At 35.2% G+C, this 23,256-nt stretch overlaps 4 protein-coding genes across 5 annotated transcripts; 2 read left to right on the forward strand and 2 right to left on the reverse strand.

Annotated features, from left to right (window-relative positions):
- Positions 1 to 1,940: 1,940 nt before the first annotated feature.
- Positions 1,941 to 9,318, forward strand: LOC105962697 (nuclear pore complex protein NUP1). Of its 2 annotated transcripts, none has more exons than XM_012987012.2 (9): positions 1,941 to 2,407; positions 3,022 to 3,068; positions 4,077 to 4,192; positions 4,686 to 4,884; positions 5,030 to 5,329; positions 5,415 to 5,513; positions 5,609 to 6,262; positions 6,463 to 6,899; positions 7,315 to 9,318. In XM_012987012.2, exons 1-9 carry the CDS (start codon positions 2,134 to 2,136, stop codon positions 9,047 to 9,049), a joined length of 3,861 nt encoding a protein of 1,286 aa, XP_012842466.2. In that variant the 5' UTR covers positions 1,941 to 2,133; the 3' UTR covers positions 9,050 to 9,318. The 2 variants fall into 2 exon arrangements, with proteins under 2 accessions (XP_012842466.2, XP_012842467.2); XM_012987013.2 differs by having other exon boundaries at positions 5,030 to 5,305.
- Positions 9,319 to 9,674: 356 nt separating this feature from the next.
- On the reverse strand, positions 9,675 to 10,864 carry LOC105962632 (F-box/kelch-repeat protein At3g06240). Its single transcript, XM_012986945.2, has one exon. The coding sequence runs from the start codon at positions 10,841 to 10,843 to the stop codon at positions 9,770 to 9,772; it is 1,074 nt and encodes a 357-aa protein (XP_012842399.2). The 5' UTR covers positions 10,844 to 10,864; the 3' UTR covers positions 9,675 to 9,769.
- Positions 10,865 to 16,187: 5,323 nt separating this feature from the next.
- On the forward strand, positions 16,188 to 16,772 carry LOC105962630 (mavicyanin). The gene is made up of 2 exons (XM_012986944.1): positions 16,188 to 16,338; positions 16,483 to 16,772. Exons 1-2 carry the CDS (start codon positions 16,188 to 16,190, stop codon positions 16,770 to 16,772), a joined length of 441 nt encoding a protein of 146 aa, XP_012842398.1.
- A 419-nt stretch (positions 16,773 to 17,191) lies between these two features.
- LOC105962696 (F-box protein SKIP19) lies at positions 17,192 to 20,805 on the reverse strand. The gene is made up of 2 exons (XM_088819912.1): positions 20,368 to 20,805; positions 17,192 to 17,980 (listed from the first exon to the last, which is right to left on the reverse strand). The coding sequence occupies exons 1-2, from the start codon at positions 20,673 to 20,675 to the stop codon at positions 17,389 to 17,391; spliced, it is 900 nt and encodes a 299-aa protein (XP_088676038.1). The 5' UTR covers positions 20,676 to 20,805; the 3' UTR covers positions 17,192 to 17,388.
- Between the last annotated feature and the right edge of the window lie 2,451 nt (positions 20,806 to 23,256).

Consider the following 23,256-nt stretch of genomic DNA (forward strand, 5'->3'; position numbering starts at 1 on the left):
ACTAGAGATGAGAAATATTATGCATCTATCTCTCGAGTACCTCCATCTAAAGATGTTGCCGGTCCATTTGCTTCTTATACACATTTTTATGAGATATTTTTACTCATGGATGTATGAATGATCTATCTACTTCACATGCATTTATGGATATTTTCTATTAATATTTATAACGTAATTTTTTTTAATATATAGGGGACTCTATAAATATTTAAATAAATGTAGGTTCAATTGAAAGTATAATTTATTTTTGGTAATAAAAGACGAAAAATGAAAGACCCTGCATGCTGCAACCAATCATATAGGTGTATGGGGTAATCCTGCACTGTCGTATAATAGAATATATAAATTTTGCCCCGTAAGGGTGATCTGGTGGTTGGAGCAAGTGTGTCTGTGTTAATTGACCCAGGTTCAAATCATCTTGCCAACAGTCGAACTAGTCATACATGGTTAACTAGTATGGTTTACGTATGGTTTGCAAGCTATTATACGAGAATGTAAGTTTACACAGTACACCTGTATGATTGACTACATGTTCATTGTTTAAAAAATATAATATAAATCTTGTGTACCACATAAATAGCACACACATTATTCTCTAAAAACATTTTTGTCGATATTAAAATCAAACATTAAATTCATTTCCAAAAAAAATAATAAAGAAAATGAAATATTAAGAGCCCGTTTGGCTACCAACTCTTATTAGGAGAGTTGGTACCTAGCCTTACCAATAGGGTAAATGGTCTAGGGTTCGAGTCCCCCCTCCCCTACTTCCCCTTGTAATGACTTGAATTACTCAAAAAAAAAGAGCCCGTTTGGCTAAGGTTATTTAAAACATCTTATAAGCTCCTACATCCGATAAGATGTTTTAGGAGCTGATAAGCTGTTAGATCTTATTTTAAAAATTATTTTTTAAGGTGTTTGGATATGTAACTTATAAGTTAATTTAGTTTTTATAAGTTGTTCAGGTGTTTGGAAATAAAAGGTTTGTTTATCACTATAATGACAAAAAAGTACATGACGCCATTATAACTGTCGAACTAATTCGACTTAAATAATTTTGTTCCTAAACTGTTATTATAATAATATTTAAAAAAATAATTTTTCAAATAAAAATATTAATATAAAGTTATATATTAAACAAACCAAATATTTTTTTATGTATGTTGATATGACATTTGACAAATTTTTAAAATAAAATGAAGTGTAATAAAATATTTTAATAAACAGATTTGTGAAAGTTTTAATTTTTGTCCTATTAATATATTAATATAAAATAAAATGAAGGTTGTAAAAGATTTTTTTTATAGCTAGATAAAAGAAATATAATTTATTATTGAGATAATAAGAATATTCGGGTATTTTTATATATATATAAAATATAAATGGAGAATAATTTTTTTTACAATTATTATAATAATTATATTTTAACTAATTATTAATCTTGATTACAAGAATACGTTGTTTCGATAAAATATAAATGTTATTAGTATTCATGTAATATAATAAAGTACTTGAGGGTAAAAGATTTTTTTTATAGCTAGATAAAAGAAATATAATTTATTATTGAGATAATAAGAATATTCGGGTATTTATATATATATATATATATAATATAAATGGAGAATAATTTTTTTACAATTATTATGATAATTATATTTTAACTAATTATTAATCTTGATTACAAGAATACGTTGTTTCGATAAAATATAAATGTTATTAGTATTCATGTAATATAATAAAGTACTTGAGGGTAATTTTGTATTTTGAGTCTTTTAGTAAATAAACAAATAAGATCTTATAGAAAAAAAGTGAGGTGGAAGTACTTTTTTAAAAACATCTTCATAACAGTTTATTTTTGGAAAAAATAAGATCTTTTCTAATTTTTTACCAAACACTTTTTAATAGCTTATAAGCTCTTAAATATCTTATAAAATGTTTTTAGGAACTTATAAGTTTAGCCAAACAAGCTCTAATTTCAGTGCCAATTTTATTGGAATTTTTTAATTAAACAATTGGCGAAGTTTTTGTAGTTTGGGCCTTTCTCCGCCCCGTGCAAAAGAAAAAAAATAAAACCCTAACGTTCGACTTGCTCCCCCCCTCTCTCTCTCTCTCTCGGCGAACTCTAGAAATCAAATGGCGACCGCGGAAGAAGGTGGAGCCACCGCTAGTACCTCATCTTACGGTGGAGGAGGAGCGGGAGGAAAGTTCACCAAAAAGTCCTTTCGCAAAGCTGCAACCCCGTACGATCGTCCCCTCCCCGCACCCCGCCGAAATGACAACAACGGTAGCTGGTTGTCGAAGATGGTGGTGGAACCCGCCTCCAAGCTCATCAATTATGGGGCCCACCGCTTGTTCGCCTCCCTTTTCCGCAAACGCCTCCCTCCACCGACCGCTCCTCAGACATCAGGTTATGTATTTTTGTTATAACGAATTTCTCCCTTTTCAGTTATTTTTATGTTTTGAATTTCGGTTTGTAAGTTTCAATTGTCAGCACCGGTTGTATGTGTTCGGCTATTTGTGCCCTATTATGTGCAGAAAATTCAAAACTTTTAACTGGATTCATGTTCTTGGCTGGGTAGCTAGGGTTCGAAAATGTCGCATTGGTCTGCATTTCGCGCAATAATATTATGTAATTTCCTCCAAACCCTTATTGGGATTAGTTACTTTTTGTTAAGAACGGGGTTTCTGGGTTCGGCGCGTGTAATTAAAAAATGTCTATGCTAGATATTTGCCTGCTTGCTACTTGTTGGTTTATGGATTTTCGAGTTACTTGTACACGCAATTTTAAAGTGTGTTCAACCTGAGGCTTGACCGATTCATTTGTGTTATTTTCAGAAGAAAAGATTGTGTTTTTTTCTTCCTTTTTTTGGATATCCTTATAAATAGGAGGGCAATAAATATTGCATTTTTCTTTCAGTTATTTTGTTGCCTTTTTAATGTTTACTTTTGCAAGGTCTATGATGTATTTGTCTTGGTCTCGAGGGTATTTTACTGATGAAATTGTGTCTTGTGATGAAGCAGAGATAAATAATGGCCCCAGTGGTGGACTTCCTGAGGCAGTTCCACATGTAAGTTTCATTATATTTATTTCTTTGTTTTCAAGCTTCTCTTTTCTTTCGAGTGTGGGCTCATAGTCAATATGTTAGAGCAATTATGTTCCAGTATGGGGTTATATTAAAAAATACCTTATAAATGGCCATTGCAACACACGTACATCCTACGCACGCACCCAAGGTGATGCTATATTACTATTTTGGCTAAGTCTTAGTGATTAGCTGTGTTATATTGTTATATAAGTTTTGTTTCACTGTCTGTATCATTTATTTATGTACTATGTTTATGAAGTTTGAGAAAGAAAGAGTACTGGTCAGTCAACATATTGCTTATATTGTGTTTAGAAGTATTGTTTCATTTGTCTATGTTCACTTAAAAAGAACTAATTTGGAAGTCAATTTTAGTTAATTGAACCTCTGGGAGTGGTTGTGTGATGCTGGGCAGATATACTGTGCCATTCTAGAAATGCCTTTTGTATCTCGTGTAGAGTTCTTTGTCGTAACCATATTAAACACTTACATAGCCATACCCGTGTTGCATGGGGTTGTGTTGTTGATGTTTGTTTAATTTTCATGATCAGTTAAGAGGTACAGATTAAAAATGAAGACGCCTCTCTTGCTCGTTGAATACTGTTTGTTTTTCTGTTGTCTCGTGTCTCTTTAGTGTCTTCTTTACAATGGATTGGCAGATAAACTTGTACTTGTCAGTAGTAGCTCTCCGCTCGATTATCTGTGCGTATTTGTACTGGTACATTTATCATTTTTATTGAAACTAAGTGCTTCAGTAGGTTGTGTATTTATGTTTTAGAGCTTACAGAGTTCCAGTAATTGCCTATATATAATATCACCTGTCTATGAATAAACACATTGTATATGCATTTACATGTTTGTATAAGGTGAATTTAGTGAACTTATCTGTTACAGCACCACTTGCTGCAATCCAATACTTATGACAATCTAAAAGCTGGTTCTTGTATATGGCAAGATTTGATTAATTTTTTATGTTCTCTTTTCTCGGTGAAGACTCAACAAGGTGCACAAGAGCCTTCAAGAGGTGAATGCAGCCAGCCGATGGATAGTTCCAAGAGCAGTGGAATCTCTGAGCTCGAGCAATTGCTGAAGCAAAAGACCTTCACCAGGTAACATTTTGACATCACAAATTGCCATGAGGTTGTTTTTATGGACCTGTCTGCCAGCATCCTTGTTTTAAAATTTAATATATGCTTAAATATTATGTATACCAATGATTTTGGGTGTCTCTTATTTTTTTTCCTGATCTACTTTCTGGTTGACAACCTTGCAGATGTCTTCGAGTTTTTAGTAGTTTGTTTGAATATTTATACATTGTATTAACTTTCCATTTGCAATTTAATTCTTCGATATCTGTCAATACAGTATTTATATCTCATAAGCAGAGATTTTATTGGCGTTCAATAGCTGATGTAAAACATTGTCACTGAGCAAACGGAATTTTGTTTTGGTTCTTTATGGACATGCTCTGATGTTGTGTTATTGTCCCGTGTTTGTAAATCTTTGTAGCAGTCCAGTGAATCAATTCTAAATAAAGTATTGATTAGTTTTCTAGTATGAATTTCCCAATGAGATGATTTATTATACGAACCTTTTGTGCAGGTCTGAGATTGGTCATCTGACTGAGCTATTGCAATCAAGAGCTGGAGAAGTCTCTTTTAGTGACGGTGGAAAAAGATACGACGAGACAGCAAATGAGTTTGGAAGGCATCAACAATTTGTTAGTAGTCCGATGGAAGGAAACAAGAGTGGTGGGGATCGATCTCATGGAATGATGTCAACTCCTATGTCCAATTCACAAGTAAGATACTCTACTGCACATATGTTCCTCACATGCCCACACACCTCTAGCTCTTACGGTTTTGGTGGGCAGTTGTTACAGTATACTTATGTTCAAACATCAAGGTCAAAGAATCAGTTTGACATCGCGAATAAAATTTGTTCAGGTCCTCGGGGATAGTATTGCATCTCCTGCTGAACTTGCAAAAGCTTTCATGGGCAGTAGACCTTCAAAAGTATCTCCGTCGATGCTGGGGATGCGTAGTCCTGTTAGCAGGGAAGATCCTTTCCTCAGTAGTACTAGGTTTGCATCAAAATCACCCGTCATGTCATTGAGAACAAATACTTCTGCTGGCCGTGGAGCTCCAGATAATGGTTTTATAACTCCAAGATCTCGAGGCAGATCGGCTATTTACAACATGTCACGCCCCTTGAATTCTACGGTTCGTCCAACTTCCACACTAAAGGTTCTTGTTTTGTTATTTGTGTTCACAAAATAAATGTTCGTAAATTCTTGAATTCGTTTTTTCTGAATATCTTGGTCCATTTCAGGGAAACGGAATCAACAGCAATGGTTATGCTGGACTAGCAATGTCCCCAGCGTCTCTTTCTTCAGTGGAGCCTGATGAAAGATTTGGGCCCAAATCAATGGTATGTATGATATGTAATATTTTGTTTTTCGGCCGATCCTTACTTTCCATGTACCATCTTCAGTTATTTTTTTATTTACCCATCTTGTACTTCAGACCTTAAAACGAAGGAGTTCTGTCCTGGATGATGATGTTGGATCTGTCAGTTCCATTCGGAGAATCAGACAGAAATCAAATGCAATAGCACCTAGAATTCCTCATACTTCCGATTCAAAGCAGAAACAACCATTGATTAGTGAGCAGAAACATGTCGGAAAAACTGTTGTGGAGAATGCCGATCAAGGCTTCCCGAGCACAAGTTATGATCCCGTTCCTTCCAGTTCCAGCGAGGTAGCTTCTAGAATATTGCGGCATCTTGAGAAGTTGACGCCAAAGCAAAAATCATCAGACTACAAGTTTGTTGATGTTCGGGAGAAATCAACCTTCAAATTGACTCAAAATATGCTATGCGGACAAGCTCTGAGGAGCATGGAGGATCTGAGTTCCTCGAAGTTGCTGCTCGATCTCCAAGATGACAACAAGCCGGCGAGTAGTTCGAAAGCTACTTTACCTGTTGCTAGTGGTTCTACTTCTCAACAAGGAAAAGTTGAAGAAAATAGCCCTCAAAAGTCTTATACACCAATGAACAATGATTCTGCAGTGACCGTGAAAGCTTCAGGCTTTAACGCAGGGACGTCTAAATCTGTTGTCGAGACAGGTTTATCTGAACCTCCTCAAAAGAAGAGAGCTTTTAGAATGAGCGCAGTCGAGGTAAGATGGATTCTTTTATTTTTCTTAAATATATGTACACTACATCAAATATCATTTGAAGTGCTTAATTCATTTGAAATTATAGTAATTAATTATGTTACGTTTTTGGGATTTTAAGTTTTTATGTATAGATAAGCTTCTCTTTTCTTTTGTGTCCAATTCATGGGATTTACGCCTATTTATTCTCATGGATGATCTAGGATTTCTTGGACTTTGATGATGACATTGAATGTAACGGGCTTGCATCTCAACCATCCGTTGAGGGGAGAGGACCAGTGGGTTCTCATACTACGGACAACATCTCACCCGTTGATAAGCCCAAATTTGTACGAACCACAATTTCGCCAGAAGTCAAGTTACCTTCAGGTCATGTATCGAGTGAAACAAGTGACCGCAGTCCTGGTACTTTCATGGTGGGAGAAGGAAGTAGTAGCGTGCCTTTGTCCAATTCAGAAGCAGCAACTACAGCTGTCCAGTCTGCTGTTTTTCCTGTATCAGTTGCTGCATTTGACAAACCTAAAGAAACAAATAGCCCCCCTCCCTTGTTCAGCTTTAGCTCTAAAGCGGCTGACAAGTTTCTCTTTTCTTCTGAATCAAGCAGCAGAACGCCAGAAGCCAAACCAGAAAGCCCCAACAGGTTAGTTATTGCATGTGAATTATTATCTACGAACCGCCATTTTGTATCAATAGTTACGAGGAATTTGATCATTGTAGTGTCCGGAAAATTTCTTCTCTGTGATCCTGCTTTGATTGTTTTGATATTTATCTCTTTGCTGTGCAGTTCTTGTTTCGGACCTCTCGTCGGAACTCGAACTATCTTTGCTCTTTGCATGCTTGGGCTTGGAATTGGATATCCGAAATAAGAATTTAACCTAGACTTGTGTTTATGAAAATAAAATTGCAAAATTTAATTTCTTGCAAAATGTTTTTAACCAATAACTAGGAAAACAATGTTATTACCAAACTGAGTCATATATTAATGTTAAGGTTTTTATTTTCTAATCAAAATATATTAGGTTATTTGTATTAATTTTGGTAAACTGTCTGTGCAGCATGGTCAATGTTCCCGTTCCAAGTGGCGCTCCAATGAAAAGTCCCGACATAGAGAAGGGCAGTCAGTTGAATCCTCCGAAGACAGATGACAGAAACGCTGAGACAGTTCCTTCTGCTGCATCAAATGGGCCACTTCATTCGAGCCCTCTTGCTGGGTCATTCACTACAGCTTCTTTCAAAGAAACAAACGAAAAATCAACTGCTGCCGCCCCTCTTCTCTTTACTCCTTCGACCAGTATCGACAACTTTGTCCCTAGTGGTACCGGCACCAGCAGCTCAACTGCTTCTAGCGGCAGCATTTTTGGATTGGCTGCACCTTCTTCAAATGTAACTGGATCTGTATTCAAATTTGGAGCATCTACAGAACCATCCACTGCAGTTTCGGCAGCAACAACTACGATTGTTCCACTCGGAGGAGATTCGAAAACCAACGCTGATACAGATCCGAGTACTGGCAGTTCAAGTAGCGCACTTTCCAACGTTGTACCTTTTGGGTCCACGAGCTCGGTACACGGCATGTTTGGACTCAGTTCTTCAGTTAGTCATTCAACTGCAAATAACAATCTTCAGGGTTCACTGTTCGGTAATGCCAGTAAACCTTTCGTTTCTGGCCTTGAAACTGCTTCGCAAGGCACATCTTTCCAGTCCGTTGCACCTGCTTCATCACCATCATTCAGTATGAACAACACTGCTCCCGTTTCTTTTGGTTTTAGTTCTTCTTCAGCTTCCTCTACAGTTACTACCGGTGCAGTTATCCCTAGTAATGCTGTTAGCTCGAGCAGTAATGCTGCTCCTAGCACGTTTAGCTTTGGTTTCAGTTCTTCCTCTTCTTCAACCAATGCAGTTGGGTTATCGACCGGTGGTGGGGTATTCAGTTTTGGTGCTGGTTCATCAGTTTCTTCTGCTCCTGTAGTCAACACCGCTAGCTCTTTCAGCAGCGGCACCACCACCTCTGGTGTATTTAGTTTTGGTGCAAATTCTTCGTCTTCCTCAGCAATCAACTCAGCTAGCAGCAGTAGTGCCCCTTCTACTAATGCCTTTGGTTCGACTTGGCAAAACCCAAAGCCTTCTGTTTTCGGTTCCACAATCACCTCTGCACCACCATCTACTGGATTTGCCTTCGGTTCCACAGTTACCTCTGCACCACCATCTACTGGATTTGCCTTCGGTTCCACAGTTACCTCTGCACCACCATCTACTGGATTTGCCTTCGGTTCCACAACCACCTCTGCACCACCATCTACTGGATTTGCCTTCGGTTCATCTTCCACCACTTCTGCCCCGACAAATGCCGCACCTGGTTTTTCATTTAATACACCCTCTCCTTCGGTCTTACCTGTGTTTGGTAATGCCCCGTCTGGTTTTGGTGCTTCTCCAGTCAATAATAATGATCAGATGAGTGCTGAAGACAGTATGGCTGAGGACACAGTGCAGTCAACCGCACCCTCTGTTCCGGCATTTGGTCAAACGTTTGGTCAAACACCCGTTTCTCCTTCTCCGACTGGCTTTATGTTTGGATCAACACCTCCATCGCAAGGCGGCAATAATAATCCTTTCCCATTTGGTGCCCAGCAACAGAATAATCAAGTTGCACCTCAAAACCCATCTCCGTTTCAGGCATCGAACAGTCTGGAATTCAATGCCGGAGGCAGCTTCTCGTTGGGCAGTGGTGCAGGAGATAAGGCGGGGCGGAAGTTTGTGAAAATTGGTCGGAGTAAGAATCGAAAGAAGTGAAGGCATTTGAGTTTTTGTATCTCTGTTGTATATTTGACATTTGATGGATCGGCGGATTCTGATGGCGGAAAAGGGCAGTCTTTGTCTCTTGGTTTTCTGTTGTAATGTTTTGTTTCTTGTAGCAAAGGCAATTTTTGAAGGTGTTGATGATGAGTTGGTGGGGGGCAATTATGCTCTCTGTAATTCAACTTTAATATGTATTTGTTGTGTAACAAAAATGATATCTTTCTGAAACCTCATTGGCTAAGTAGTAAGTCTTTGTTATACCATTTTTCCTGCATTGTTGAATTAACATAAGTGGTACACATGGATTACTTCTTGAACAGGTTTATACTATGTTACACCGGATGAAATATATCGGGTAGATCTTTACTATTCATATACACATAAACATGCACACATCCACATTGGTGTGTGTAGATCAATAAAGTGTTATATGTGATGTATGCTGATTCAAAGACGAGAATTGAGACTTGAATCGTTGAAGTCTTAAACATAAATCGCGCAAAAAGGAAAATCAAGAACGCCGAGATCCCAAAATTTCTTGACGCGCAACAAACATTAAATTTCTTGAGCATGGCATTAAGTTCAAAACATTAAATCCCAAAATAATACATTCAAACCGTTTTACATACGAACAAAAATAGATCAGAAGACGGCAAGATCGCCACCTTTTTTTTTTCTTCACGCGCAACAAACAAGAATAAATCTCAATCGCTCCTACAAGAACATATCATACGAAGGAGAGACAAGGCTCTCTACAAAGACGCATCCATCATTAACCATGGCCGGAACTCCATCAACAATCATGTCTCTAAAAGTCTCGTCTTTCGGATTGCAGATAGCCAAACTTCCCTCGTCGGTCATCCACACAACTTCCTCATCCCCAATATAACACAAAGGGTTTAAAATCCCGTAATCGTAACCACAATCAATAGTGCATTTGGTCCAAGAATCTGCCAACCCATACTCTTTCATAATCCAAACATCGGTACGCATATCCATTCGATCAACAATCATACAAAGACAACCACCGAAAATCACAAGTATACTGAACTCAAAACTGTGTTTTTTTAAATCGTTGGGAGCAGGAATTTTGGTAAACACCTCATTAACCAAATCGAAAGCAGCGATTACGGACGCATGATCTGATTCTCTACTACCGGCCAACCAATGAACAGCTCCGTTCAGATAAGCCCCAGGCGGAGTTACAGGGGCAGAATGGTCATAAGGAGAACTCTCAACCCTTTTCCAAACACCCCTTCTCACGCAATACACATCTACAAACGTATCGACGCAATCGGGCTCATAATCAGTGTCACTATCATAGTAAGAAAGCGCGACAACCTTATAATCATCGATATAACTATCATACCCGAATCCATGCATGGAAGAGCTATATCCACCCTTCAAAGCTAGAGGCGAATTTGGTAATTTTGCCACGTGCCGAGTAGTGGGGTTCACCAAAAACTTGTCATTTTCCTCATTTACCAACAAAACCAAGCCGTCGCAAGAACCGACAACCTTCAATGTATAACCATCTATTCGGTCGAGCTTTCTCGAAACGGCGTCGTGTTTGACGTCGGCGATGGTTTGGATTGAGTTGGATAGGGTGATGAGGAGGAGGTTTTGTTGGTTTAGGATTTTGTTAGTGAGGTGGGATTTGATGAACTGCGTGCTGGAGAGAAAAGTACGCCATGGTTTTGATAAGCACCTGCATTTGCCCACCGATTTTGATGGTAGACGTGAGAATATGTCGATTAAGATGTCATCGGGAAGTTCGGGAATCGCCATTTCTGATTCCTGATTTCTGATTTATGTTCAAATTTACCAAGGGTTTTGAATGGAGAACTATACATTTATTGACGAAGTAGAAGTTAGACCATCTCCATCCGTTGGGGGTGGCTTCGTTAAATGGTGCATGGCTTCTCCCCTATATCTCACGCGCTAATCGTCCGTTTAGCCCCAACCTTTCACCTTTTTTTCTTTCTTTCTTTTTTTTTTTTGTTTTTTTTTTGTTTTTTTTTTTGTTTTGTTTTGTTTCATTTATTTGATTTGATTTTATTGTAATTTTTATTTTTATATATTTGTTTATTATAATCCTATTATACACTTCTTAAACTAGTCTTGTACTTATTTAAATTGAACTGCCGTTAATCGATCGTTCCTCATCTTTATGCTACTCTCCTTCGTTCTATAACACACAATACTTGCCTCCCCTAATAATCCGGCCACCCTTTCGCCGCCGACTAACTAGTGACCTTCTCCTCGCTTAAAGCCGCCGACGACCACCGATTGAAGATCCAGCTCCAGTGTTGCCGGCGGATCATTCGCTTAAAGGTGTACTAGGGTTTCCTTCGCTCCTCTATTTTCTCTCCATCGCCGAATGTTTGAATTATTTTTTTTCGTGCAAAAATTCTGGCCTTTCGCCGTCTACGACCGTAAGGTGAAGCAAATGCGGAATGAGTGCCGCGAACAAGGAGAGGTAGGCTGCCAAGGAAGAGTAGAATAAGGTGGGGACGATTGAAAAACGTGTTCCTAAGGAAGAATTCCGCCAAATACTGCTATGGTGGGGGTGTTGACAGTACAATTACAGTGAGCGACAATATTATTATTTTTTTTTGGTTTTTTTTGTTTGATATGTTAGCAAGTCAACGTAATTATATTACTGCCGTTGACGGTAAAATAACTGTAAACACAATAATATTACTGTCAACCACATCATTATTATTTTTTTTTTGGGTTTTTTGTTTTGTTTGAGTTGTTGAAGGATTAACGTAATAATATTACTGTCTACTATTGTAATATTACGATAAATACAATAATATTACTGTGGTCGACGGTAATATTACTGTTGTTACCGTAATATTAATTTGGATGACAATAATATTGCAGTCAACCACATCAATATTAATTCTTTTGACTTTTTATTATGTTTACCTTTGTTAAACGGTCAACATATTAATATTACTCCATTACACAATAATAATGACTTTTGTTGTGTTATACTTACAGTATTATAGTTAATATTAATGTGTTTAACAAGTAATATAGTTAATATTAATACTGTCAACCACAACAATATTGGTCTTTAAACGTGACAAAAAGATGTTAAAGAAACATAAAATAAAAAAAATTCAACGCCGTTGGAGACCGGCGTTCACCGCCGTCAAAGGAGGCAGAAGCAGAAAAAAAAATCGAGAAAGTCAACGCCGGTGACCGGCAGTCAACGCCAGAAAACCGACAGAAAAATCAGGAAAAAAAAAGTCAACGCTAGAGACTGGCGTGATGGGCGAAATTATGCTCAAAATTGAGTTTTGAGTCAAAATTGAATAATTTATGAAATTTGGGGTCAAATTGAGGTTAAATTAAATTAAATGATGAAATTATAGCGTATTAAAATGTGAGGGGATATTTTAGTCTTTTACACACCTCTGGACAATGTGTGGATTTTTTTGTAAAATATTTTTTGTTCGGATCTCTTTATGAATACGGTGGTGTTTGCAAATGCTTTAAAAAATAGATTATGAGTTTTTTTCTGCACATAATCTGTTTTTAAGTGTTTGCAAAATAAGCTTTTGTTTTTGCTTCTCTTAAAATAAACTGCTTTAAGCTATAATTTTAAAAACACCCATGTACCTGTTTTTTCTATTTTAGTTGATTTTTGCTAATTTGCAAACACCCCCAACTTTTAGAAATAATCACTTAATTTTAACTTAACTCACAATCACCAACTTTTACTTTTGAATAAGCTTTTGCAAACACCACCTAAGTATTACTTAATGAACTTATTTGTAATATGACCTTGTAAATATTTCATAATATCTAAAAGTACTTAATGTTATTTATATAGAAATAAGGCTAACGTTAAATAAACAAGGGGTAATATGCTAGAAGTCCCTCGTACGAAACCTAATTTGAACTAAATGACAAATCTAAATTCAATTTTTTAATTAAATCCTTAGATTGAAATAATATATGACCCACATCCTTAATTTTTTTTAATCCCTATCTTGCCCTTACACCCTAAATCTTATAACCCACATATTCACGTTTCTTCTCAGATCTATTTTTCCTCTTTATTCTTCTTCTCTCTCGTTCTTTCTGTCTCGTTCTCTCTCTCTCTCTCGCTTTCTCTGTCTCGCTCTCTCTTTTATTTCTCTCAATCTCAAGATATCTCTCTCGCCACACTCATTTCCATGATTTGAGAGGGGATGGTGGCTGTGATGATGAAATCGACATGGTGTTGGAGGCAGTGGCACGGGGGGAGGGATGGTGATGGCGACGGTGACGGCGGCTCTAGGGGCAGCGGCAGCAGTGAGCGGCGTTGGTCATGAGGGCGGCGACGGGGGGCGGCGCTCAGCGGCTGGGGGATTGTGTAGGTGGTGCTCGACGTTGTGGGGGTAATGGCAGCGTGGGTGGGCCGGGGTTTCGTGGCATCTTTAGCGGCGTGGTGATGTCGGCGTCACAAATCTAGGGTTTGGTGGAGGAGATCTACGATTTGGTGGGGCAGATCTAAGGGTGATGGTTATGGTGGATGTGGTCTTTGAAGATGGTGGTGTGAGGTTAGATCGATGGTGGGAGGCAATTGCATCAATCTAGGGTTTTTTGACGACGCTAGGGTTTTGGTTGACGGCTAGGGTTGGTGAATAATAATTGGCGGCAGCTGTGATTTCTTTGCTGCTAGGGTTTGCCGATGGGTGGGATTGTGTTTTGATGCTAGGGTTTGGAATTTTACGCCGTAGTAAACCATAGTATACCATAGGTCCGTAGTAAACCATAGTATACCGTAGGTCCGTAGTAAACCATAGTACACCGTAGTAAACTATAGTTTACCGTAAACCATAGTACATCGTAGTATATCATAGTACACCAAAGTCTACTACAATATTATTAACAACATATAAAAATAAAAAAAATGTAAATTTAATTAAAAAAATGTTTTTTTTTGGTAATTTCTATATTATAAAGAAAAAAAGGATTTTGTTTTGTTTTATAATAGTGTAAAAATGATTAAATGAAGAAAGAGAAAACAAAACAAAAAAAAAAGGGAAAACGTGTTTTTTGTAAAAAAACATTAAAATATTAGATGGAAAAATGAAAATATTACAAGCTAAAAAGATGATAAATGCAATTTAAATTTTAATTAATGCATATTTCGAATTTGTTAGTGGGGGACATTTTTGGAATGAATTTTACAAAGGATGTGTAGCAAAGATTTAAGCCCTGTTTGATTGTGCTTAATGGACCTCTTAATGAACCTTATGCTGATTCGGTCAGCAGATTTGTCATTAAGTGTATTTGATTGAGATCTCTGAATCACAAAATTTTGCACTTACCGATTCAGACGGGAAATTGAATCTTGTTCATTCAGTGCTGCGGTGAATCAATTTGGCAAATTTCTCCATATATAAAATAATATTTTAACATTGACTCTATGCATTAAAATACTACCAACTTCTCCCAATTTTTTTTTTTTAAATATAACTATTGGATTTTGAGTTTAGTGTCAATTACTTTATTATATACTAGCCATAATTTTTCTTTTACTATTGTTCTCTCGTTTCAGGACTTTATTTATATTATGTTTTATTATACTTTTTCTTTTTATTTTTAGTACTTAGTAAATAAATTTGTCTATGTGACAATGTAGTAAAGTTACATTATTTAAATATAATAAATTTTCAATTATCAAATAATTTTAATTTTGTTTTTCAAATTTATATTATAACATATGTAAAATACATGAAACTTAATATACGTAAAGGTGTTTATTCACCACATATCATATTTTTCTAGTTAAGTTAATCATGAAAAATACTTACAGTTATACATAGGGGTGCAAGTTGGAACAAATTTTCCAATTTCCGCCAGTTTCGATCCGAAAAGTTCCGATTTTGGAACAACTTTTTTCATTCCGACTTCAGAAATTCCGATTTCCGAAATTTTCCGATTTTTTTGGATTGGAATTGGAATTATATAAAATAAATTTGGAATTTCCAATTTTCGATCGGATTTAATTCCGAAATTAATTCCCATTTTTTTCCGAAAAATACACCTATAAATAGTATATATTATATAATACTTATTTTCCGAAAAATACACCTATAAGTTTTGTTGTTAGACATAATGAATTGTTGTTAGAAGTTGTATTGGATATTATGATGTGTTTATTTTTATTTATTTTTTTGAACTGAAATTTAGTAGTTATTAGTTTTACTTTTATCGACGTGGATGCTCTTATTTTCGAAAAAATATGAACAGTTTAGAAAATTTCGGCTAACTTTTGAAATTTTAAAACTTATGTGATTTCTGATTTTTTTCCGAAATTCCGAAATTTTCGGGCCTTTTGGAATTGGAATGAATTTTTAGATTCCGAAAATTTTGGAATTGGAATTGGAATTGATTTTGTTCTTCCGTTTTTTTTTTGGAAATTTTCCGAAAAGTCTAATTCCGATCCGATCCATCCGACTTTCACCCCTAGTTATACATATACATGGCTCATAATTTAATTGACAATATTTTAGTTTTCTACTAAGGCTATAACGGTAAAATTACATTATTCAGACACTATTAATATTCAACTATCAAATGAACTTAATGGTTCAGCATTTAGTATTCTGACATAACTCCTAATTATTCAGATGTGTATTCAGCATTCAGCATTCAACATTCAGTGCTTAATCTTATCAAACGAGACCTTAGTTAAGCTTGTCATTTAGTTCTAATAAGTTTTCTCACTAGGCACCTATATCTTAAGGCCCCAATAAACAAATGCAACTCACAACACGATTAAATACTATAAACAATTAAGATAAGATATCATAATTTTAAAATAAAAAAATACAATATTATTTAATGAGTTAAATAATGTAAAGGTTTTTAGAAAATTAAACATTAAAAGGGGGTTTATGTAATATTTTTGAAATACGAGGGGTCTTCATAAAAAAAACCTCTCACGTTGTTTCTTCACAAGAAGAACTGGAAACCGCTTCGTTCAGTCTCTCTCTCTCTCTCTCTCTCTCTCTCTCTCTCTCTCTCTCACACACACACACACACACACACACAATAAAAAACGCCAATGGCTTCATCAAAAGGGAGGATGTTGAGATTAGTGGTAATAATAAAAATAGTAATAATGGGTACAATAGTTTGTTCAAGAAATGGTTTGAAGAATAAGAAGAAGAAGCAGCACATAGTTGGAGATTCAATATGGTCTATTCCTCCAACCAACCATTTCTACACCAACTGGTCCTCCTCTTACTCTTTTCACACCGGCGATTCCCTCTGTACGTACCTCGTCGTCGTCTGATCAGTATCGTCGTAACATCATAATAACAACAATAATAATAATATCTTAATACAATTCCCCTTTTAATTAATTATTACGTACTCCCCCTCATTCGATTTAGAAACATATTATATTAACGCAGATTTCGACTTCGACTCGGGGCTTTACAACGTGATTCAAGTTCCGAGAGGAGAGTTCGACAGTTGCATCGGAGATCAGCCCTTGGATGCGTTCATGGAGGGCCCGGCCGCTGTCAGTTTGCCTCGAAAAGGGGTTTACTATTTCGTATGCAACGTCTCGAATTACTGCGAATTGGGAGTGAAGGTTAGTGTGGTTGTTGTTGATGAAATAATTAGCAACTCCGTTGATTATTCGATAAATACTCCATCTCCTTCTCCGCTTGTTGATGCTCAAAGTCCGTCGCCTGGTTGAATTAATGATGATCAAGGACTAGTTAATTTTTGTGGATTAAATTGATGCTTTCATGTGTAACAAAATCAGAATTTTAATTGTTATTAAGTAGTTAGTTCACTTGTGATTTAAAATGTAATAGTCCCTTCGACACATTCGGATTAAATAATCGAGTAGCAACTTTACTAATGGAGATCGGGACGCAAGTGAAAACTATGTACCAACTCGAATCAATAAATCGTTTTGCTAAATTTACAAATTATAAATGAATTGTCAATCATAAGAGTTCTAAATATCAATCAATATATCTGCACATTTAATGATATAGTAAGTAATATTACTTCAAAAAGTAAAAATAATTGTGATATGTAAAAGAAAAAAAAATGTATATATGATTAGGTTAGAAGTGTAAAAGAAAATTATCTTAACCCTACAAAACATTTGTAAACTCATTTTGTTGATATATTTTCGCAAAATAACAAATTTTACACAACAGTAGACCAAATTTTACATAACAAAAGCACAACGAGTTCCATTATTAGATGACAAATAAGCCCAAGTCATCAGCAACCAGAAAGAACTAAGAGATTACAGAAGATGATACCATCATTACCAATTCCCCCTTCATTTAACGTCGTTAATTAATACCAAAGCCCGTCTTCAGAATCATACTCACCTCCCGAGACAAATAATCTTCGTAATCAGACACCATATCCATGTCAGAAAACCCAGAAACATAATCATCATCGGATGCTTCATCACTGATAATTTCAGTGTCACGGAATTTATAATCATCGATCGAGTCATGAGGAAGCTTAAGATCTTTAATCCTCTCGGAACATAATTTTCCCAAGTCCCCACATAAAAGGACATTGAAACATCGTCTCAGATCAAGTGATTCGAGATTTGGACAACCTTCGAGAATGGCATTTAAGCCCTCATTGGTCATTGTATTTCCGAAAAGTTGAAGGTGGACTAGTCCAGGCATGTTTTCTGCAATTGCTAGCGCCTCGAGATCACACACTACGTGCTTGGACCGGTGGCTGTTCAATGTAAACGACTTCAATAGTGGGCAACTGCGGCCGATACTTGCAATAGTTTCCGGAATGGTATAGATGTAATATAGATGCAGCTCCTCCAAAAGAGGCAAGTTTTTAATTGCTTCGATCAAACAATCGTATGATATGCCATAGCAATTTACAAGTTGAAGACGTTTGAGCTGACTAGACCTGTTAAAATGCGTATACTAGACAAGCTTAGTTCGTACCAATAAGATATAAAGATAATTTTAATAAACGTTATTCTGTACAAGGGATCCGTCATAATACTTGATTACTTAAAGAAAAGGTTAATTGGAAAAGAAAGAGACGAGAACCAAACAGAACAACTACAAATTTTAATAATTTTGTGATGCAACTATTTTCATCACAATATCCCCTAAACATTTCTTCAGCTTCTTCTTTGACGTCCTGCCTCACCAACTTTGTTTTTATGGAACCCAAGTTTACATAACATGATACTTCGACTCTTTAACTCTTGAAACTTTTACTAAATGTTTAAATTTAGAAGCTTGAGATTGGCAGATATAGACACGATACAGAGATATGATATCTCGTTGCAAACAGAAGTAAATGGAATAAACTTGAAAATCCCATTAAAACAATATTCAAGAACGAGATATGGATCATATGGTGTAATCTTATTAGCTTATCTACTATTTTATTTTTAAATGGCCATTTACGACAGACGCACTCGAACGGATTCAAATTGCACATAGGCTAAGCCTTAGTTATTAACTAATATACTAAGCATGTTCGACTTGCAGACCGGGGAAAGTAGGCCATAGAACACTGAAGCAATGACCAGAACATAAGACTAAAAACATAAAACAAAGACGAACACAAAAGAAAAACCAAAGAAGCCAGAGCAACCACAACAAATACTAGACATTGTTGAACATAATATATGTATATGTAATATACAACGACTTGCTTTCCAGCATCCCCTTCCATCTTTCACGAATCACTTACCATTATCAGTTTCCCAATTGTAAAATTATCATCTAACACTCTCATAAATACATAAATTAACACCATAAGAAACAATAAAACAGAAGAAAATTAGAACAAGCACACGGTAAAACGAGAAAAAGCACCGGCTTTATTTGGCCGAACGCCGAACATAAATTTGATGAACAAAGCAAAATACTAACAATGCCAATTCTAATTACTAGTATAGTTGCTAAGTGTATATTTTTACACTTTATCGTATCTTTTTATTTGAGCTTTTGGTGTGTTTTAACGATAATTGGTGCTTAAAAAGTTGATTTATTGTATTTTAGGTACAAATTGAAGAATTGGAAAAGTATGGGGTCAAAACTGCAATTTTGGAGAAAATATGGGCCAAAAGTGAAAATATCAAAATTCTGAAGATTTAAAGCTCGGATCTCGTCCGAGTTTTAGTTTAAATTGTGGGACCCCCGTCCGAGACTCCGAAGTTGCGCAGTAAAGGGATTTTAATCGCACAAGGAAACTGCCTTCTTCCCCAAGTTCTTCACCCTATATAAGACCAAACCAAGCACACAATTGGGGATCTTTTTACGCAAATTCAAGAGCAAAGAAGATCAACGAAGATTCAAGCATAGTTTTTCTTATTTAATTAATTTATTTTATTTTATTTATCATAAGAATTACGAGTAGCTAAGTCTTTATTTTCTAGGATTTTATTTGGAACCCTATGTGGGATTTACGAACCCAATTCTATGATTTTATGCAAGTTTTAATTCCGGATTATTTCTTCTACTTGTTTTATTAAGTGCATGAACTTGATCAACTTATGTGCTTTTATGTTATTGTTAATCGCATGAATCGGAAGATCGGGTTAATAATTAGAACTGTGGTAGAAGAGCCTTTGTGGTATTAACATCGGAATATAGTTAATCTCTTAGGTAGCCATTATTGAGATTTGTTCTTAATGCTATGTTCTAGAATTAATTGCATAGGAATATAGTAATTGAATCTAGAGTGTTAGAATTGTAATACACGCGGAAGCGGGTTATGATTATTTTAGCATCTCAGGTTAATAATCCGGGTTAATTGCTTGCATAATTGAAGGAATTGGGGGAATAATAATCACAAAGGGGAAGAATAAAATCCTAGGCTCGTTTTATCTGATTAAATCTTCGTTTTAATTGCTTTCTGTGTTTTTGTCTTTTTAATTGCTTTAGTTTAATTTAGTTTATTAATCATCTTTCGACTGTGTAGGGTGGGCTTGATACTAATTGGTAGAATTTAGCGTCTAGGATTAAATAATTAAATATTAAATAATTAAATATTCCCTGTGGGTTCGATATCCGGACTTTTAGTCCACTATATTACTTGTACGATACGTGCACATGCGTGTAGGTTTTTGGCCAACAATAGTACCACATGCGAACTTTGCAAAATTGATACTAGAATAAATTAACATACAATCGAAACATAAATTGATCATACAATGCGAACTTTGCAAAATTGATACTGAGAATAAATTAACATACAATGGAAACATAAATTGATCATACAACGCAATTTCAGCCAAAAAAAAAAAAATGGAAGAAATAAGCAAAAAAAATTACCTTTGAGAGATGTACAGAAGAAGATCATCGTTACCAAAATATTCAATATTGATATCGATTAATTGGCCGGAGCTGCGATCCACTGCGCGGCGGCAGATTTTGTCTAAGTCGAGAGGCATTTCCCAAGTATCTTCTGAACCGTGAATGTCAACGCGCCGCCACATGGAAGGGTCGTTGCACACGCTCCGCCATGTAGTGCACACTTTCTGCGCCGTCGTCAGTATTTCGACCGTCCTCAGCTTCTGCAAAATCGCCGCTGTTATCTCTCGCGGCAGATCGAGCCACGGCGGCGTTGCCTCCGGCTCCATTGAAGTTTAATTTTTCTTTTGAATTTTTGAGCGTTTGATTTTGGAAATTCTTCAATTTAGGGATTTGAGTGAGCAGCGAACCTAATCAGATTGAATGCGTTTTGAAGGTCTAAATGCATTTTATAGATTATTAAATAATATATATACATATATATTTTTTTTTAAAGATAAATTAAATAAATTTTAGACTCTGCCACTTGAACTATACCAATTTTACCCTCCGAACTATGTCATTAATATGATTTATTTAAGAGTGGCGCTATTTCTATGGCAATAAACTTTCATAAACTACCATCATAACTTTAATTTTACAATTATTTGCATTTAAAATGTCTAATTTACCCATCAATCGTTTTCCTAATTTTTTTTTTGAGGATATGGTTTTCCTAATTCTAAACATTCAAGTTATCAGTTCAAATCTAGATCGAATTTAATTCGAAATTTGTATCCATGAATTGATATTATGATCTTTTGCATTTTTCAAATTATATCTAAATAGTAGTAGTTGCAGGTGTTTGTCACACCTAAAACTTCATTTTCTTACCCCCAAACTCTTATAGATATGTTTCTCTTAAGAGTCTTAAAGTTGTTGATTCAAATTACTTCGAATAGGATCTTATATATGAATAAAAGTTATTTCTTTTAATGGCTTATTGTGTAAAGAGGCACATGATGAAACAAATATGGGATTTAAATTGAGAACAAGAGTTATAGAGAAATTAAAATGAGAAAAAGTTTTTGCAAACTTTGTTTAAATCCGTGTGAATAGAAAGATAGATACAGTCAATAGTCAATGTGGTGGTGAATGAATGGAAGAAATAAGTTATGGGTACAATAGACTTTTTAATTAAAATTAATTTGAAAATTAAAATTATAAAGGTGGGTTGAAATATTTTTGTGGTGGAAATAGCAGGATTTAAACAGTTTTTCAAATAAACCCATCCACATGTCTTTAGTCTAAAATACCCTCCATAATATAATTCTTATAAATTCCATCCATTATGCTCTAGCTTCCTTAATATTACACATTGACCCCGGATTTAAACAAATATATCACATTAACTCCAAAATAATAATTTTTTGAAAAAATATTTTTTTTTTTGACTTTTTTTTTCCGGCCAGATTCCGGCGTTGACTTTTCTTTTTTCAATTTTTTTCTTAGAAAAAAATATTTTAGTTAATATTACTGTCTTGGCTACTAAATTACTGTCTCAACTAATAATATTACTGTTTGGGACTGTAATATTATGAATATTATTTTCCCGAACAATAATATTATTAATATTACTATCTGAGACAGTTAAATTACTGTTAGAGACAGTAATTTAGCAGCCAAGACAGTAATATTAATTAAAATAATTTTTTTTAAGAAAAAAAATTTCAAAAAAAAGAAAAGTCAATTTACAATTAAATTATTGTCTCCGACAGTTAAATAACTGTTGGAAGGCAGTAATTTAGGAGCCAAGACGGTAATATTAATTAAAAATATATTTTTTACGAAAAAAAAAAAGTCAATTAACAGTTAAATTACTGTCTCCGACAATTAAATAACTGTTGGAGACAGTAATTTAACAACCAAGACAGTAATATTAATTAAAATATTTTTGAAGAAAAAAAAAGGTCAATTAACGGTTAAATTACTGTCTCCGACAGTTAAATATATGTTGGAGACAGTAATTTAGTAGCCAAGACAGTGATAATAACTAAAATATTTTTTTAAGAAAAAAACTAAATTAAAAAAAAGTTTTTTTAAAAAAAAAAAGTCAACGCCGGAGACCGGCGGTCAACGGCGGCTGACCGGCAGTCTCCGGTGGTGGCGGGTCAAAATTGGGGTCAAAATTGAAATTAAGGTTAAAATTGGTTCATTGATGAAATTGGGCTAAATTGGGGTGTAAATCATGAAATTGGAGTTGAATTGAGTTTCAATGAATTGAGAGTAATTTTGATATATATAAAATGATTTTTCTTATTTGCAAATAAGTTTGAATGGGCTGATGGGCTGAATTTATTTGAAAGACAAAAAATTTGAATGTCCTTCTTTTAATTAAGTGCCCTTGTCTTGAGCATATTTGCTATTTGCCCAATTAATATTGACGAGAATTTAATCCAAAAGAAAATATATATTAACGAGAATAAATTTCTCAATTAAATTATTATTGTTTTTAGATCCTTAAACATTTTTTTTCTGGAGAGGTTTATGTTTCTGTGTATGTGTTCTCGGCCAAATTGGTGAAAAATAGTTAATGGCCTAATTTCATAATTTACCTAAGGTACATGCTGTTCGTGAATGTATTTGATTAAGTTATGATTTTATTTATGCTATGATTAGATCCTAATTTATGATTTCACTAAATTTGTTTATATGTTTAAATTAATTTTAGGACCTCTAATCTTAGAAATTTTGATGTATATAATATATAAAGCTAAGGTATACAATTGATGTTTTCACATCTCCAATTTTTTTTTTAGTAAATCAAGTCCATTACAAGGGGAAAAAGGGGAGGGGGACTCGAACTCTAGACCTTTACCGTATTGGTAAAAGCTATGTACCAACTCTCCTAATGAGGGTTGATTATCTCCA

The sequence above is a fragment of the Erythranthe guttata genome, chromosome 6 (assembly GCF_056151865.1).
Source record: "Erythranthe guttata isolate IM_541 chromosome 6, IM_541, whole genome shotgun sequence".
NCBI classification, from domain to species: Eukaryota; Viridiplantae; Streptophyta; class Magnoliopsida; order Lamiales; family Phrymaceae; genus Erythranthe; species Erythranthe guttata.